Here is an 18,343-nt window from a genome sequence, read left to right as displayed (position 1 = left end):
GTGTGTGTGTGTGAGTGAGTGTGTGTGTGACTGTGTGTATGTGTGTATGAGTGTGTGTGAGTGTGTGTATGTGAGTGTGTATGTATATGTGTGTATGTATGTGTGTATATGTGTGTATGTGTGAGTGTGTGTGTGTGTGAATGTGTGTGGGTGTGTGTGTGTGTGAGTGTGTGTATGTGTGAGTGTGTGTGTGAGTGTGTGTATGTGTGTGAGTGTGTGTGAGTGTGTGTGTATGTGTGTGTGAGTGTGTGTGAGTGTGTGTGAGTGTGTGTATGTGTGTGTGTGTGTGTGTGTGTGTGTGTGTGTGTGTGTGTGTGTGTGGTTGGTGGTTAATCCTAAGTTTGTTTTTTTTTCTTCCGAGACAGGGTTCTCTGTGTAGCCCTGGCTGTCCTGGAACTCACTCTGTAGACCAGGCTGGCCTCAAACTCAGAAATCCACCTGCCTCTGCTTCCCAAGTGCTGGGATTAAAGGTGTGCGCCACCACTGCCCGGCAATCTCAAGTTCTTGAGAACTACTTGAGTTCCACATCAGCCAATACCAGCACAGTGCCTAGGACCATGCCAGGCACCCATGAGTGCTAGATATGGCTGCTTTTCTCATTAACAGTTTTATTAGTAAAGGATAATTTGCTATTTGCAGAAGTGTTAGCAATTTGGCTTGTTTCCCTGTGGCCCTTGTGACGTTCTGAGGTAACCCATTAGCCCTAGGGACCTGCATGACGGGGTTTATTATCCTGGGACTCTTAGCAGAGAAATCTTTTGGGAGAATTCATTTAAGAGGGACACATTCTTTTCTGGTAGCTACTCTGCCTCTGTCCCTGCCCTGCTCCAGGATTAACTTGTAATCTTGGGCCCATCAGACTGAAGAGAGAGAAAGAAGGAGAGGGAAAGAGGGAGAGAGGGAGAAAGGGAGAAAGGGAAAAAGGGAGAGGGAGAAAGAGAGGGAGAGAAAGGGAGAGGGAGAGGGAGAGAGAGAGAGGGAGGGGGAGTTTGGTTATTCTTTATTGGTAGTCTCTAGCACTGATGTGTTGATAAATGTTTTATACATATGTTATACATATATATGTATATGTGTGTGTGTGTGTTCTTTCAAAAGATAATAAAATCCAGCTCCTTGAATAGTCCCTGTGAGTAGTTTAATGGTCCACAGGGCCCATTTACTCTTTTCCTTGTTCCCTAGACCTGGCTTATCACAGCCCTGGGAATAAATGACATCCAGTCAATATAATCCATTTATTGGGCTACTCAGGGTGTGAGTTATAAAGCAGGTTCATATTTCAGAATGCTCAAGCTCATGGTCTCTCCCATTAACATGTTGTCCGAAGCAACAACTGTCCACTGCCTAAAACATAAGGTCTCCTGCTTTCTAGGTTTTTCTCTTGGACCCTCATTAGAATCCCCTGGTAGCGGTAGTGGTAGTAACAAACGTCCATAGCCTCTGCCGTACCTGGTCCCTTGGCTTTATCAGCTTGGATGCGTCCCAGCCTGAAGACGACAGCACGCTCGTACTCCTTAATGATCTGAGAGAATAAGGGAGAGTCTTTAGTCTTCCTTCCTGTCAGTTTACAGGATGATACCCGTTTATTTCCCAGGGCATTACCTTCAGGCACATCCATATTGAGATCGGGAAGGTAATGAGCATCAGTAGAAAGGAAAGGAAAAACAGAATCCAACCACACACACCGAGTCGGCTTTTGTTGGTGCCTGGGAAGTGAGAGAGAAGCAAGCTTGTAATCGAAGTGATTCTTAGCAAAGCTCTCAGGCAGCACATATGAGGAGGCAGTATGTCCTGACACTGCCCAAGCCTGGTAGGAGTCTATCCACACCGTAAATCTAGTTGCACACAGATGTAGAGCACCCCCACTTCATCCCTGCCGCTGTCCACTTCCATGTACACACCACACATGCAGAATGTTTTGTGGCGGTACTTAGAAATTAAGCCAATCTGCCCCTTCCAAGAAGCCACTCAGCAATCAACAGCGATCACCAGTATTACGTTATTCATATGACCAGCATGGTTTATCATTATCCAATCATGAAAAGATGTCTTGGAACATGACCATGAACCACTCATATCAGAGCCATTGGATTCTTGGGGCCCTTGGTTCTCCAGATGAAGTTCAAAACAAGCCCTGAGATAGGTCAGGAGGTGCTATTATCCCTAGAGAGGAGGGCAGTGTGCATGTGGGAGAAAGCCTTAGAACCCTTGGGTGTGAGTTTCTATGCAAAGTCTCTCAAGTACTGACTCCAGAGCTTTACACAGACAATTCCAAAAGAGGCTCTCTGCGTCTCTTTTCTCCGTCAGTAAGATCCAGGTAGAAGTTATTTACCTTGGAAGATTCAATGAAGACTAAATGATACTATGTTTATATAGTCCTGACCTATGCATTAATGTGTGTGTGTGTGTGCATGTGTGTATGTGCCTGTGTCTGTGTGTGTACCTGTGTCTGTGTGCATGTTTGTGTATGTGTCTATGTATCTATATGTGTGCATGTATTTGTGTGTGCATGTGTCTGCTGTGTGTGTCTCTGTATGTATATATATGTATATATGTGTATCTACATGTGTGTATATATAACCTGTATGCATGTATGTGTGCATTTGTATGTGTCTGTGTATATATATCTGTGCATCTGTATGTTTGTATATGTCTGTATGTTTGTATCTCTCTGTCTCTGTGTGTGTTTGTATCTGTTTCTGTGTGTATGTGTGTGTGTGTGTGTGTGTGTGTGTGTGTGTGTACTATTATTCCCACTTTACAAATGGGTACAAAAATCTAGGGATTTGTCTAATTGCTTTGTGTCAGAGGAAACTGATTTCAAGTCTGACCTCAATCACTGAATGCCTTGTAGCTTCAGTCCTGACAATTGTAATGTTTTGTTCATAAAATGTGCATACCTAGTCAGCCCTCTCATGTTAGAATTCTTTATAGTCACCATCATTTTGTCTCCTTTGCAGTCCTCCTTTGACTAGTCCCTTTTCCTTGGCCTCTACCTCCATTTTCATCTCCAAATCTCTTCTGACAGAATCACATCCACTTGAACTAATTGTATTTGCTAGATACCACCATCCTGGCAACCCCAGCCGCCTTGCTGCTCCTGTTAGAGACTCTGGTCATCACTGTCTCCCCCTCATTCATCTACCAAGGTCACCTTCTTCCTTCCACTGGTACACTGGCAGGTGAGGTATATATATATATATATATATATATATATATATATATATATATATATATATATATAATTTATTTAAGAGAGGTCTGGGGTTTGCTTCTATGCAATTATCTGATGCAAGTGTTTAAGCATCTTTGCACATGTGCATGCATGTATGTGTGCATGCATGTGCATTACTGTACTAGTTAGAATAAAGAGATGTATAATCTAATCAATAGCCAATGTCCCTGAAGGAGTATAAGCCAACCTCTCCTCTCCAGTAGCACATGTGCCTCCTTCTGCTAGGCCTGAGCTCCAGATTCTTTCAGACTTCATGGGAGAAATTATCCTCATTTTAGAGATTTATTTATTATTAAAACCCTTTATTTCTTTTCTCTTTTCTTTCTTATTTATTTATTTATTTATTTAGACATGTTTTTATGTAGGTCTAGCTGTCCTGGAACTAGAACTTTCTATGTAGACCAGACTGGTCTCAAACTCATGGACTGCCTCTGCCTCCTGAGTGTGGGAATTAAAGGTGTGTGTTACTACGCCCAACCCAAAGCTTAATTAATAGAGTTTTAGTGAGTATTCTATACAGGGTCCAAATCATGTAAGATTACATTACAAACACAAATGGCTTGCCTGCCTACTCTAAAACTAAAATTTCTGAAGTTCCAGCCTCTGAAGTCATGCAGCTGCTCTGAGGGGAATCTGATGTATCCATATGGGATAAAAAGACACTCTGGGTCTGGTGAAATGGCTCAGGGGACACACACCTGGTGACCTGAGTTCAATTTTGGGGACACACAAGTTGGAAAGAAAGAACCAACTCTTGTAAGTTGCCCTCTGACCTCCATGTCTGTGCTGTGGCATGTGGATGCGTCCACATATAAATAAATGTAATACAAGCTTTAAATAAAATATAAGACATTGGGTGCTTGTATACTCAAAGAATGATTACTATATCCTAGTTGCTATTGGTTTTTAGTGTTAATACATGCCTGTACATGAATTCCCACTGGAAAAACTCGAAGCTTAGGACTTAAGTTCCCTCTAAATACCTCCTTCTCAGATCCACATTCATCTAGAGAAGAAAAATGATTGTCATTGATTTGTGTTTGTCTTTACAGGCAAATTTCTGGGTATTTACATATACATGTTCATCACTAGAGGTGACAATCTGTTCTCCTGTGGGTCGTAGGATGGGCAACTTCCTGTGGTATCTATTGCAAGTAGAGTTTGCTCTCCTGTGCTGTTTGCCTCAGAGCTCACAGAATTCTCACTTTATACATAGTCTGTCCATTGTCCCTTTGAATTTTTAATCTCCCAAATAAACCTTTAAGCCTCATGCTCACTGTCATTTTATACCATGTTTAATTTTTTTAAACATCGCATAAAGACAGGAGATCCAAATAAAACCTAAGATCCAATTAGTTCTGAAATGGAAAATCAAGGCTTGGCCTACCTGCTCAGAGAGCAGCACAGAAGGCTACTAGCAGGACTAGCCCATGGGCAGACAGGATGTGAGCGGAGCTGAAAAGCCAGGTCTTGGGTCAGACGGCCACATATTCTAACTAAGACAGCTGAACACCAAAGCCAGCAACACCACGATGGTCAGTTGATTTGATCCGACATGAGCACTCTCCTCTGCCGAAAGATTACAACAGCAGAGTGTTGGGAGGAGTCACTATGTAAAGGAGTTTAGATTTTCCCTGGGTGGGAAAATCATGGCAGTTGTCCAGGGTTTTGAGTGTTGCATGCATGTGTATGTGCATGCACATGCCTGTACATGCATTTTTGCAGAACTGAGGTTGATAGTTGGTGTCTGTTATTCTGTCCTCATGTTTTGAGATAGGATTTTTCACTGAATCTTGAGCTAGCCATTTCAGTAACACTTACTGGTGAGTATCTCTACTCCCAGAGATCCTGCAGTCTTTGTCTGCTTCCCATCAGCACTGGGGTTAGGATTAGAGGCACATGCAATATCACCAGGCCTTCACATGGATTCTGGGCATCCACACTCATGTGCTTGCACTTGCACAGCAAGCATTTACCTATTGTGCCATCCTCCCATACTCTAACCTTTGGAAGATAGATAGATAGATAGGTAGATAGATAGATAGATAGATAGATAGATAGATAGATAGATAGATAGACAGACAGACACAGAGAGGGGAGGAAGGAGGAAGAGAAAGAGGAGAAGGAACTGTGGGTGGGAAAGAAGGTGAAGAAGAAGCAAAAGAAGCAAAAGAAGCAGGAGGGGGAAGGGGAAGAGGAGGAGGAGGGAGAAGGGAAAGAGGAGAAGTGGGAGGAGGAGGAGGAGGAGGTGGAAAAGGAGTTAAAGTGGGAGGAGGAGGAGCAAGAGGGGGAGGAGGGGGAGAAGAAAGTTTAGAACTGCCCATTTAGAATTGTGCAAAGTTGTTCATGCTGATAACCCTAGCACATGTGCCTCTGAGCCAGGTCAGTGAGTTGTAGTTCATTCTGGCTACATAGCAACACCCCATCTCAATCACAGCAATAGAACCTTCTAACTCAGAGTTAGTTGGGACAAACACTGTGAGTGCCCCTCCTCATGGGCTCCTCCCTCCAGAGCCCTGGCCCCACTGTTAATGAAAATGCAGCAGTGCCACTCAGCAGGCCAGGCTTGGCACCCATGCTCCTGACCATCAATAGCTGAGCTTTCGATGGTCTCTACAGTTCTGGGGATGCAAACATGGGTCCATAGAAAGTTTTCTGTAGGCCTGTCCCTTTGCACATATCTGCATGCTTCATTCCCACTTATGACCCCTGTGTTCACCTACCTTAGTGCTCAGCTCAAACATCACCTTTTCTTCTAGAAAGGTCCTCCTATAACCACCATCACTATTACCCTTGTGTACTCTAGAGTTCACTGTGAATTTTAGCTGCATCCCGTGCCTTCTCTGTGAAGACTTAGTGCTTTGAAAGGGGGTCTTCTGTTCCTAGTCCCTCCTGGCACAGTCGAAGCCAATGGGTGAGTGAGGGTCCACTCTGACCCACTTTGAGGTCTCAGAATGAGTCTGCACTGCAGGTTAGACTAATGGGTCTGTTAGAAGTTCTTGTCGGAAATAATGATCCAGCAGAAAAGCTTCTGTCTCGTGAGACTTAATTAACCCAAGAACCAGAAGCCATTGCATTTTCTCCTTCATGTTCCTGCCTTCCTGTAGCTCACCCCCACATAATTATGAGAAAATAATGAAAGAATGTGTCTCTGTGTCATTCTCCCTTGTCCCCATACTCCCGTGCTTCCAGGCCTCTCTGTCTGAAACAACAACTCTGATACCAAGCACAGATATTTTGTCCTTAAGGTTTATCTCCAGATAGCCTCACAACACTTTCATGTATACCACTGCAAATAGCAAACATTCTGACAGATAAACAATATTATATTTTTGCATACATTGTATTAATTCATCATGGTGGGATCTCATGGATGGCTTTAAACTAATATGAAATTGAGATGACTGTGAACTTCTGATTCCCCTTCCTCTACCTGCCAAGTATTGGGGTTACGAGTGTACACCCTCACACATGCTGAAGATTGGCTCTGGGGCTTTGTGTATGCTAGGCACATGCTCTGTCCATTGAGATGCATCTCCAGCCCACATGCATATGTTGTTACAGTTTATAAAAGTATGTGAGAATTATTATAGGATTTTAACAGCAAAAAAAAAAAAAAGGCCTGGTATAAAACTATTTGGCTAACGGGATACTAATTGGTACAGATGTATGCATAAAAAGAATTCTGGAACAAAATGAAAACATGAGTTTCTGAGTTGTGAAAATATAGTGGTTCTTAATTTTTTAAATATTTTGTTGCTTTTTATTGTTTTTTTCAAAAAAGGTTTTATTTTTATTTTATGCATTTGGGCATTTGTCTTCATGCATGTATGTGCACTGAGTGCATGCTGTGTTTGAGGAGGCCAGAAGAGGGCGCCGAATGCCCTGGAACTGGAGTTACAGACGGTGGTAAACCACTATGTGGATTCTGGGAACCGAATTGAGATTCTCTTCAAAAGCGGCCAGTGCTTCCAAAAATTGATCCATCTCTCTGGCCCCCAATTCTGTTTTCTTAATTTTACCTTATTTAGACTTTTATAGAGAAAACTTTAAATAAAAATTTCACGGCTAGTAAATGTTCTTCCTCCTCCTCTCTTTACCCCTCCTTTTCTTCTTTGTTTCCTATCCTATTAAGTCACAGTGGGTAAAGTGGAAATCTGGTAGCTTCTAGGCTCTTTCTGTGCACAGCCTTCAGTCACCAGATATAAAATCCAGCATAAAACCCTAAGGGTAACAGTATGTTTTGGCAGCTGTAATTCATCTTTCCTGCCTGCCTGTTCCTCCAAAACAGGCAAAGAGCTTTCACCAAAGAACAACTTTAAGTTATATACATTTGCCAAAAGGAACGCAGAGACTCAAAGTGGTTTCAACCTGATGACTTCACTCACCCCTGGGAATTGGTTTGGATGCAACTTCTCAAACCCAGACATACCTGGAGTACCAAGATTTCATGGATCTAAGTGATGGCACACTGGAGCCCACAGTTCTTACAAACTGCCCCAGTGAGATGCAGTGTTGATCCTGGGAGGAACACTTAAGGCTTAGATGTCTGATTCCAGTTAACTCTTTAGTGAAACGGAGAGAGGCAGGACAGTGAGTACACAGTCGTGTGCTGGCAAGTGTTTGACTGGCCTCAGAGTTTCTGAATGTGGGAAGCTCTGATGTGTAGCACTGCCATGGGATAAATGCCATCTTATCTTCAGAGGACTCCAACCTGCCCTTGTGGATCATGGGCTGGAGTTACAGTGGCACACACAGGGCTTTGGGAAAAAACCAGAGGCTCAGGCGGGAGTGATGGCGAAGACTCAGCTATTCAACTCCCTCACCATTGCGAGTGAGCACACATCTCTGAATTGCTAGAAAGACTAGGTAACACTAGCTCCTAACAGTGCTGGAGTTGGAGCAGAAGGGCAAGCTCGGTCTCTAAGTCTCAGAAGAAGAACCACAGTGCATTTTACATCAATTTTGAAAAGCACAGGAAACACAAGCCAATCCCGTTTCTTCTGTAAGAGTACAAGTTTATCGTTTGATTAAAAGATCCAGACTAAAAAAAAACTACGGCCACCCTGAGACCTCACTGATGAGGTAGCTTCAGTTGTGCCCTCTGCTCAGGTGCTGTCTCACCCTGTTACCCAGAAACCAGAATCCTCCAGGAACCACTTGTTTAAAAGGTGAGGTACAGGGCTGGTGAGATGGCTCAGTGGGTTAAGAGCACCGACTACTCTTCCGAAGGTCCAGAGTTCAAATCCCAGCAACCACATGGTGGCTCACAACCACCAGTAATGAGATCTGACGCCCTCTTCTGGTGTATCTGAAGACAGCTACAGTGTACTTACATAATAAATAAATCTTAAAAAAAAAAAAAAGGTGAGGTACAGCATAGGGCACAGCTGTGATACGAACACTGAAGAGGCTGAAGCAGAAGGATGGCCAACTTGAGATATAAAGCATGAAGTCCTCGTCCCCCCACCAAAAGCCTCATAGGTTGATCAATGGATTAGCGTTTTTGTTTGTTTGTTTGTTTTTTTAATTGTGAAGAGTTTCTGAGTCCAGAATGTATAAGTGCAGAGGCAAAATTAAATTGTGCTCTCTTCATCTCCCTTATACCCATTCATAGCCCACCTCTGTGCCTGTCCCAATATTAGTGTGAATTCAGGTCAAACCTTTCGGATTGAGGCCATTAACAGATTATACATCTCACCTCTACTCCTCACCTCACTCCTACTCTATCTGCCTGCCTGCCTGCCTGCCTGATGTTCCTACCAATGTACTTAGGAAATGTCTTGGTTTAGGAATTTCTTTTTTCACTGTAACTATAAAAAACTTCTTTACAAAACCATTCCATAAAACCCTTTCCATAGTGGAACGTATCATTTAGGACAGTTCACTCAAATTTGGCTCAAAAAAAAAAAAAAAAAAAAAAAAAAAAAAAAAAAAAACCTGCAATGACCGACTTTGGCTTGGAGAGGGGTTCTGAGGAAGGGGTGTTTGGGAGGAATGAAACAAAGGACTGAAGTCTAATCATGGGTCCAAGCTGGCCGCCTATGCTCTGCTGGAGACGGCTTTCCAGTCTGCCTTCTCTCAGTTCTGCTTTCTCTGGAGATCTCTCTATGTTCTTCTGGAGACAGTTTTCCAAGCAGTTCTCCCTTGCTATTCTAAAAAATTCTCTGGATAGTTCACCTTCTGCAGATCCTAAGCCCAGTCTTTTATTTGACATATCAATCCAGTCATTTACTCCAGGTTCCCTTTTGTTTACCCTATGAATCAGCATCCCATGATGCCAGTCCCGTAATTATTAGGGGACAGCAAGCACACATTTTCTTTTAACAAATTACAAAAGAATTTAGAGATCTGTCTTTTTAACACAGACACCGAGCTAGCAGGGTAGGACCCTGCACTGAAAGGACCATTTCTATCACAGCTGGGCCTAACCTTGCTCTGTCCCAGACCAACTCTGAACTCAGGAATCGATTTACCTTTGAAAGCATAAAGAAAAAAAGCTTAGCTGGGTGGGATTTCCTGCAATCACCACTCCCTAAATCTCTTTATCTCCTTCTTTAGTATCTTTCTGACAAGTTGGTTCACAGTGCAGCTGCTTTTGTTCCTTTAGGTTCATGAAGCCCCTCATATAATTCATATTGCACCCTTATTTTTTGAGAAATTATATATCTTTGAATCCATTTTTTTTAGAGTTTCTTTATGTAGCCTTAAGAGCTATCCCTCCCGAAGCATGTACCATTTTGCTGAGACTTCAGCTACACCTTTGCATCCCTGACTCATGTTGTCTCTGACTAACATGGAGTCATTGGTAACAGGGAGGATGTTCCTTGAAGGAGGAATGTAGAATATGTACATTATGATACAAAAAAGCCTTATGCCCATGGACATTCGTGGAGTCTCACACCTGCTGGCCCTGTCCCAGGGGCAGACAGGAACCATGTCATTCTTTCCTACCAAGGCTATGCAAGACCTGGCAATAAATTGTCTTTTACTCCTTATGAGATGAGAGTTGAATTTTTCAATACTGAGAACTTGACTCTTAAAAAAAGTACTAAAAGAAGGAAAAGAGCACAGTGCTTGCATGCCTGCAATCCCAATACTTAGGAGGCAAAGGCTGGCAGTTCAGTGGCAGCCTGAGTTACAAGGATCTTTCAAATGATGCTTAATGCTTGCAGGCTCTCAGTCTTAATATGCTACTTCCAGAGAAAAGACCGTTTTCCAATTTGGGTAATTGTCTATTTTCTTTTCTGAGTTAGTAATACCAGATTCTTTCTCAACTTCCAACTTAAAATAGGATTTTGGCAACTGAAGGTTACCAAGCACAGATTAAATCCCATGCACAAACAGTCCCCAAACTGCCCCCAGTCCTGCCATCACTTTAACCAGTCCCTAAACTCTCCAAGACCCACTTGTAAACCGATATTGAGGACTTCCCTCATACTTATCAGATCTGAGAAGGTAACAACAACCAAATACTTTCCAATTCATCCCAGTCATTAAAACTAAGCAAATTACTTGGTCCTTAAGGGCTAAGTCTTACTTTCTCAACTTCTCTCCATTTATCTGAAATTATGTAGCTTAAGCAGACTTTTCTCTAAATCATAGCATCACCAGATACACTCGAAGAGGATGAGAGTCAGCCTCTTGGCTATGTAAGATGAGGCAATCCATGCAAAGATAAACACGTGCCTCTTGTAACAGGAATGCTGGAGAACAAGTTACAGACCACTGTCCAAAAAGCAAATAAAACTAGTGGAAATATCGAATGTGAAGCAAGGGGTTCTAAATAAAATTGAAGCCTCCCTCCCCTCTCTCTCAACCTCTCTCTCTTTGTGACAGGGTCTTGCTACATAGCCCAGGTAAGCCTTGAACTCACAGCGATTCTCTAGCCTCAACCTTCAGAGTGCACGGTTACAAGTATACCCAGTTCAGGTCTGTTTCAGTGGGTACACCGTGATGATGTCCCAGCTCTCCAGTGCCCCAGCCCTTCTCTGATTAACATGTGGACAGTTAGCACTCAGAGAGGAGGAAGGAACCTACCTACTAAATTGTTCTTCTCTAGTTTCTCGGGTGAATCCATCTCATTCTTGAAATGCTTTTCAAATCTTGCAGAGGGTCCTGGGCTGGGATTCAAGCCTGGCAGCAGGCATCAGCTCAGGGGTGTGTGGAGAGGAAGACGGTGCAAGAGAGGCTCCCTCTCCTTGGCATACACCCTGAGGAGTAGTAACCCTGGTGCAAGAAGCCTAGAAACATAAACAAAGCACCTTCCCTGACATCACACTGTCTTTGCTCAAAGAGAAGAGGCAAAAGGAGAGCACCTCCTGCCAGGGGCTGCTTCCTAGATGCTGTGTGATTCCTGTATCATTCACTTATTATAAAACATCGCTAAGCCCCTGTGTAACTCATTCTCTGATATATATGTCCTCAGGTGTTATAAGACAATAATGTAACCTAATTCATCCAACACACTGCAGTAAGAAAACTTTCAAATGCAGTTCTAATCCTGTTTTATCCTTAAGGTTACCCAATAATTGACAAACAGTTGAGACTAATGTCATTGGTGTCCCAGGCAAAGTCTGAAAGTACAGGGTCAGTCCTTCCCTTTTCTGACACTCCCCTCCCACCGAGTATCAATCCTTCTAAAGTTTTTAGTTGCTTGTCTTCAGATGCGTCTCATTCTAACCCATACTCCCAGGAATTCTCCTGCCTTAATACTTCCCCCTCCCCTGCCCTCAGTGCTAAGATTTCAGGCAGGAGGTACTGCCACCTCCCTTTAAAGCTCCTGCCTCAGGACTTTTGCACTTATAAATGTAAACACGATGCTCGACTCTCCTCTGCCTTTTCTTCTAGACCAGCCAGGTTTGGCCTCCTGCCTGCTTGCTTTAAGTAAACTGCTGCTGTGCACAACCATGTCCATTCCTTCCTGTATTGATGCTTTTGCACTATCCCAGTACGGTGACTGTGACTGGCTGGGACAGAGCCTACATGGACTGTAGAACTTTCAATTCCATATGCTCCTTTAAAGAAATGGCATGCTGGCCCCTGCCTAACCCTAGGTTTGCATGCAGAGAGTAAATAGACTATGCCCTTCCCACACCAGGAAGTCTGGAGCACCACAGGCCAGAGTTGATGTCCACCAGGTGTCTGTCCAGTGAATAAGTAAGTAATGGGATGACAGAGATGCAGAGCTTCAGCTTCCTGGCTGTGCTGGTCAGTCATTATTTATTTATCTATTTACTTGTTTATTTATTTGACAGCTAGGGCCATCTGGGAACAGAGAACACCAGAAAGAGAAAGATGCCTTTCAAATTGTCCTGTAGGTAAGTCTGTGGAGGCATTTTCCTGATTAATGAATGATTGCTCTGCTGGGGCTAGGGTGGGAGTGGTGGGTGCTGGGGGAGTGGGGGAGGGTCCCTGGCCGCTGTGGTGGTTGCTACTCCAGGGCAGGCAGGCCTGGTTGTATCAGAGAGAAGGTAGAGCAAGCCATGGAGAGCAAGCCAGTAAGTAGTGTTCCTCTGTGTTCCTTACCTCAGTTCCTACTGTGACTTTCTGCCCTGACTTCCTGTGGTTTGTGAGCTGTATGCAGAAATTAACCCTTTCCTGCTGAGTTGCTTACAGTCAGTCAAAGTGTTTATCAAACTAAAAGAAAGGACATGGCCCAGGATTCCCTTTTGTCCCTGACTCCTATCACCAAGCGCCATAGTAAAATTATCCCTCCCCTACATCAATAATTTAAGTATTTGCTTCCATCTGTGTACAGAACAGGACAAATCAACAGCTTTGCCCATCTGCACTCTCTACTTTTTCTTTCTCCACCTGTCCAGTTGTTTTCATTCTAGTAGAAACATCTTTAAATGTTTCCCACACCTTGGTTAGTTTTACCAACTTTGTGTCTCTTCGGCAACCTCAGCTATGGCTCTCACATGAATAAATGTGGGATTTTAGAATTTCAGGGAAGGTGGCTAGGTCCAGATAACCAGATTCCTGCAGAAACATGAGCAAGCCCACACGGGGGTGTGGGGGGGGGGTGCCTGTCTAGCCTACACCTTCCTTCATTCCACTGCTCTGTGAGGAAGCTATGCCAAACTCACAGGGGCTGAGAAAGCAGCTTGGAGCTTCTGGCATCAGAAGAAACTCTTACTCGCCCTGTATTAGCCACGTGACCTAACATTTGACTTCCATCTGTGGAATGGACATAATAGAATTTACCAACAAGTTACCCAAGTGAGACTCATTCAGATGCTGTCAGTGTTTAAGTGGAGTCTTGTTGAAGATAAGTGACGGCTATCATCCTTTTTTTTTTTTTTGGTTTGTTTGTTTATTGTTGTTTTGTTTTTTTGTTTTTTGTTTTTGGAGACAGGGTCTCTGTGTTTAGCCCTGGCAGTCCTGGAACTCACTCTGTAGACCAGGCTGGCCTCGAACTCAGAAATCTGCCTGCCTCTGCCTCCCAAGTGCTAGGATTAAAGGCACGTGCCACCACTGCCCAGCTTATACATTTGAAAATTTAAGAGCGGAGCATGATGATGTAAGCATGTAATGCCATCATTCAGACGGCAGAGGCAAATGTGGGGTCAGACCACAAAAGTCCCAGATCAGCTTGGGATGCATATTGAAAATCTCATGAAAAACTGAACAAACAAACAAACAAAAAATAGGAAAGAAAAAAAAACCCAATAAAGCCCAGGTCACGTGTTCCCTGGCTCTGTTCTGCTGGTGCGTGGATTCCCTGTTTCTTCTTACTCTTTACTCTATCGTCTGGCCATCATCCTTCGAGACGAACATTCAATGCAAATAGCAATAGGAGAGCTTCCTGTTTGCATCCTTTCCCATGCCCAAACCATATTCAGTTTGTACCTAAAATGGGACCAACCCTTCCCTTGGCCCCTCGGTGGTCATGCAGCAGAGGCTCTAGCTCAGCTTATTTCCTAATATATTTCTCCCATAAATGCCATTTATTTTGTAGCTGCCACTCAAGGAAATGCAAGATTCAAAACAAAAACAGTAATTGTTCCCAGGGGCTGCTAGAAAGAGCCTCAGGGGAACTCACTGTGCGTCCCCTTGGAAGATGACTAAACAGCTGTTTTTCTTCTTCCTGCAAAGTGTTCCAAATAGCTCCACCTAGAAAGCAATGGTGGCTGAAGTCATGAATGCCGAGTCCCTATGGAGGGGTCTGCGGAACAGGACGGGAGCCCGTTTTTTTCTGTGTATAGAGAAACCCCAGATAGGCCTGGAACAACATTCTCTCTGTCATCATGGAGGAGTATGGGGGATGATAGGAGATTTCGCTGTTGGGAGCTTTTACTCAATCTGTCCTTGCACTCACTTAAGTTTTATCCTGAGGCCAGCTGCTTTTAAATGCTCAGACTCTGGTATCAGCCTGGAGGTTTATAGCAAGCACGTCCAACTTTTAGGCTTTCTTTTTCCCACGTGACCATCTTTGGAAGAACGAAGCCTCTAACTAGAGGCTGTCCCTTCTAAGCCTCGCATCTTTCAGCCTCCTGATTCAGGAACATTCTCTGGCATTTCCTACTCAGAGGTACAATGTGTTAGGCACTTGCTGTTGCCTGAGGGACTGTTCTCCATTCTTGGAGGATCAATGACTGTTTCCATGGTACACATTATTTATACTTAGGTACACTCATATGTTTAAGTAAATTTGGTCCCTAATTGTATGAGGATACTTATAGAGAGGACTTTATACACCGAAGTGCTAGCCTAGATCTCACCCCCAAGTGATATTTCCAACTCTCAGCTAATTAAACATCTCTCCCTGGACAGACCTGACTCAGTTTCCAATAGCTGCTAAATAGTGATCTTTTGTGATGCAAGTTGTGCTGACTCATGTGAAATAACATATGTAACATGTACATAGATTCTATAGGTATATATTAATGGAATAAGCATGTTCATGGTGTTCCACTCCATAACTGGAGTACCACTGATAGCCCTGGAGCTTCATGAGCCTGCCTCCCCATCATAGCCCTACCTTCCCATAACCAGAAGCAGGAGTTTTGTTTCCTTGCTTTTTCTTCTATGTGTAATTTAGTTTTAGTTGAATTTGACCTATATAAAAATCCCCTTGTAGGCTTCACTGATGACACGTACCATGTTTCAAGGTTAATTCACACTCTGATATGAAAACAATGGTTTTGAGGGCTGGAGAGATAGCTCAGCAGTTAAGTACACTTGGCCAATATTGCAGAGGATCTGGGTTCAGTTCCCAGCACCAACATAGAATGAAAAGAAAATAAAAAAATCCAACACGAACTTGCCCACATAAGCCTGGGATTGAAAGAGTTAAATTTGAGACCAGGGTTAGAGAGGATTGCTGAAAACCACAGGGGCCAGAGGATGGTTGGGCCAGGGAAAAGCTGACCAGGGGAGTGCAAATCTCAGAGATAAGGTGAGGTGCCCGGCCGAGGCGCCTGAAACATGCCTGGCCAGACATTGAGTGATGGACCCTGGGCCATTTGGTTTTCTTAAGTGTTAGCTAAGGGTCAGTATGAACTTTGAATAACACTCTCCCCTCTTGCTAGGAATTTCACTTTTTTTAGGAATTCTCAACTCTGATCTGCACGAACGACATTCAAAATAGCCAATCATGTATAGCCACACCAATTCCTTTGTCTCCCCAGACCTTTTTCCTATAAAAAGCCCCTAACCTCTGGGCCTCGGGTCAATTCCTGGTCTCCTGTGTGAGATTGGGGGTTGAACCAGAACTCTGAAATAAAAATGCCTCATGCTTTTTACATCAAGATGGCCTGTCGTGTTCTTCGGGTGCATGTCTCCCAGGACTTGAGTGGGAACTCCCTATGGGGTCTTTCAATAGCATCTCACAACTGTCTATAACTTTTCCCAAGGGATATGATGCCCTCTTCTGGTCTCTGAGGACACTACATGTAAGTGGTACACATATACACACATTCAGGCAGGCAAACCCTCATATATGTATAAACGAAGGGAAATTTTTTTTTTAAAGAAAACAATGCTTGTTAAAATCCAGCACTCCTTCATAGATAGTGTACAGGCCTCTGTTCACTTACTTGAAGCAAGTTTAAGTTGTTGTTATTACATAATGCCATCATGGATGTTTTTGCGTGGGTGTCATTTTGCCCTAGAACCAAGATATAAACATCCAGAAATAGTACTGATAGATTTTATGTTCTACTTAACAAGCCTGTTATCATAACCTTTGCAAAATTCAAACTGGTGTGTGTGTGAATGAGAAAGAGAGAGAGAGAGGAGGGGGGCTGGAGTTGAGGAAGATTGTGAGCTATGCTGTTGGTGTTAGGAACTGAACCCACATCATCTGCAAAACCAGAAAGTGCTCATAACTGGTGAAGTGAACTTCCAGCTCCTCAACATCCTTTCTTAACAACTGAGTTATAAACACCAAGGACTTTTAGTTTTATGTAGAGAGAATCTCTTGTGCACCATATGGAAGAATTACCTAAATAAAAAAGCTGCTGGCCTATTAGCTTAGGCAGGAAATAGGAAGCGGGAGTTCTGGCAGGGAGAGAGGATTCTGGGAGAGACTCAGGTGTGAGAAGAGTTTCAGCACAGATGCTGATGGAGGTGGTTGCATGAACCTGAGAAGAGGTAACCAGCCTCTAGGCCGGACTTAAGAGTAAATGGGTTCATTAAGTTGAGAGCTAGTCAAGGAATAAGTGAAAGCTTTTGGCTTAGGCATTTGTTCATAATAACTCAGTCTCAGAGTCCTTATTTCAGGAACTGGGGCACAGCTGGAAAAGCCTGAAGTTATAGCTTTAATCATAATTTTTTAAAGCATCTCTAAAAGAAGTACTTAAATTAAAAAAAAAAAAAAAAGGAGTAACATAATATCCTATCTGAAGACAAGGACCTGGGCACACTTTACTCTTTCCAGTTTACTTGCTAAGGTTTAAGGTTTAATCTTTTGACCAGCCAGTGATATACCTTGTCACCTTTACTAACAAGACTCCTTCATTGAGTTAGAGTAAAACCTTCACTGAAATTCTGACACTAACTGTATTTTATATGAACACAAGATTGAGGATTATGACTAAGTTCACTTCCCTGAGCATGTCTCTCTTCTTAGCTGTGTTCAAACTAACTCCCTATATTCCACTAAACTACACGATTAGTAGGCAACTTCCTCAAGCTTTTGGCCTTTTCTAGAACATTGTCTTAGTTTGAGTTCTACTGCTGTGAACAGACACCATGACCAAGGCAACTTTTACAAAGGACATTTAACTGGGGCTGGCTTACAGGTTCAGAGGTTCAGTCCATTATCTTCATGGTGAGAACATGGCAGCATCCAGGCAGGCATGGTGCAGGAGGAGCTGAGAGTGCTCGCTACATCTTGTTCTGAAGGCAAACAGAAGGCTGGCTCCAGGGAGCTAGGAAGAGGGTCTTAAAACCCACTCCTACATTGACACACTTTTTCTCAGAAGGCCACACCTCTTCATAGTGCCACTCCCTGGGCCAAGCATATTCAATCCATCACAAATGTTATTAGTTGTATTTTAAGACTTTAACAACTTTTTACAGTCTTCCTGGACCCTCAAAGCAAGGGTCGTAAGGGTCATCTCCCTGCAGCCTGCTCCAAGGATTCTCTCAGCAGTGGGTAAGTAAACCTCAGATTTATCTCACCTACTCTTAGCCTCAGCTTGGCTTCTCCTCCAGCTGAGCAGATTAACTATTCAGAGGCTTGTGAAGCACAAACATAAGGGCAGCCCCCCAGTGATGATTCCAAAATATGTTATCTAAACTTTTTAAACCTTTGCATACCCAATGCACACAGCATCTCAGGAACATACTGAAAAGATGAACTGGACACACACTTTCTGCTCAAGGTTTCCAAAGGATAGAAGTATTAACTCACAGTAGATTCGTGCTATATGGAGATCACTCAGTCAGTAACCATTTTCTCAACGGCCAGCACATGTAAGACTGATATGAATGTGGACTTAAAAAGAGCCAAGGGCAACTTCCAGCAATTGGTGTCAGTCTGTGCTTGAAGGAAGACGATCTGCCTGCCCCAAATGTTGCTTATCGTCTGTTTCTTTTTTCCCAAGATCTCACTTAAAGGACTGGGCAATCAGTATTCTAAATGGAGTTTCACCTAAATTC

The 18,343-nt window shown here is 43.3% G+C and overlaps 1 protein-coding gene across 4 annotated transcripts in view; it reads right to left on the bottom strand.

The window, feature by feature from the left end:
* The window catches only part of Stoml3 (stomatin like 3), a 27,977-nt gene extending 9,646 nt beyond the window's left edge, over nucleotides 1-18,331 (bottom strand). Inside the window, exons 1-4 of one of the 4 annotated variants that reach the window (XM_031373811.1) lie at nucleotides 18,096-18,331; nucleotides 11,273-11,475; nucleotides 1,600-1,703; nucleotides 1,447-1,519 (exon numbers count right to left, since the gene is read on the bottom strand). In XM_031373811.1, coding sequence (XP_031229671.1) covers nucleotides 1,447-1,519; nucleotides 1,600-1,703; nucleotides 11,273-11,312 — 217 coding nt within the window. In that variant the 5' untranslated portion in view covers nucleotides 11,313-11,475; nucleotides 18,096-18,331. Of the gene's footprint in view, nucleotides 1-1,446; nucleotides 1,520-1,599; nucleotides 1,704-4,619; nucleotides 4,710-11,272; nucleotides 11,476-17,479; nucleotides 17,526-18,095 lie in introns of those variants that run through there. The other 3 variants (XM_031373812.1, XM_031373814.1, XM_031373813.1) reach the window with 3 other exon arrangements.
* Between the last annotated feature and the right edge of the window lie 12 nt (nucleotides 18,332-18,343).

This window comes from Mastomys coucha, unplaced genomic scaffold (genome assembly GCF_008632895.1).
Source record: "Mastomys coucha isolate ucsf_1 unplaced genomic scaffold, UCSF_Mcou_1 pScaffold16, whole genome shotgun sequence".
Taxonomy (NCBI): domain Eukaryota; kingdom Metazoa; phylum Chordata; class Mammalia; order Rodentia; family Muridae; genus Mastomys; species Mastomys coucha.
Note: the sequence above shows the minus strand (reverse complement) of the source record. Positions and strands in the feature narration are given on the sequence as shown.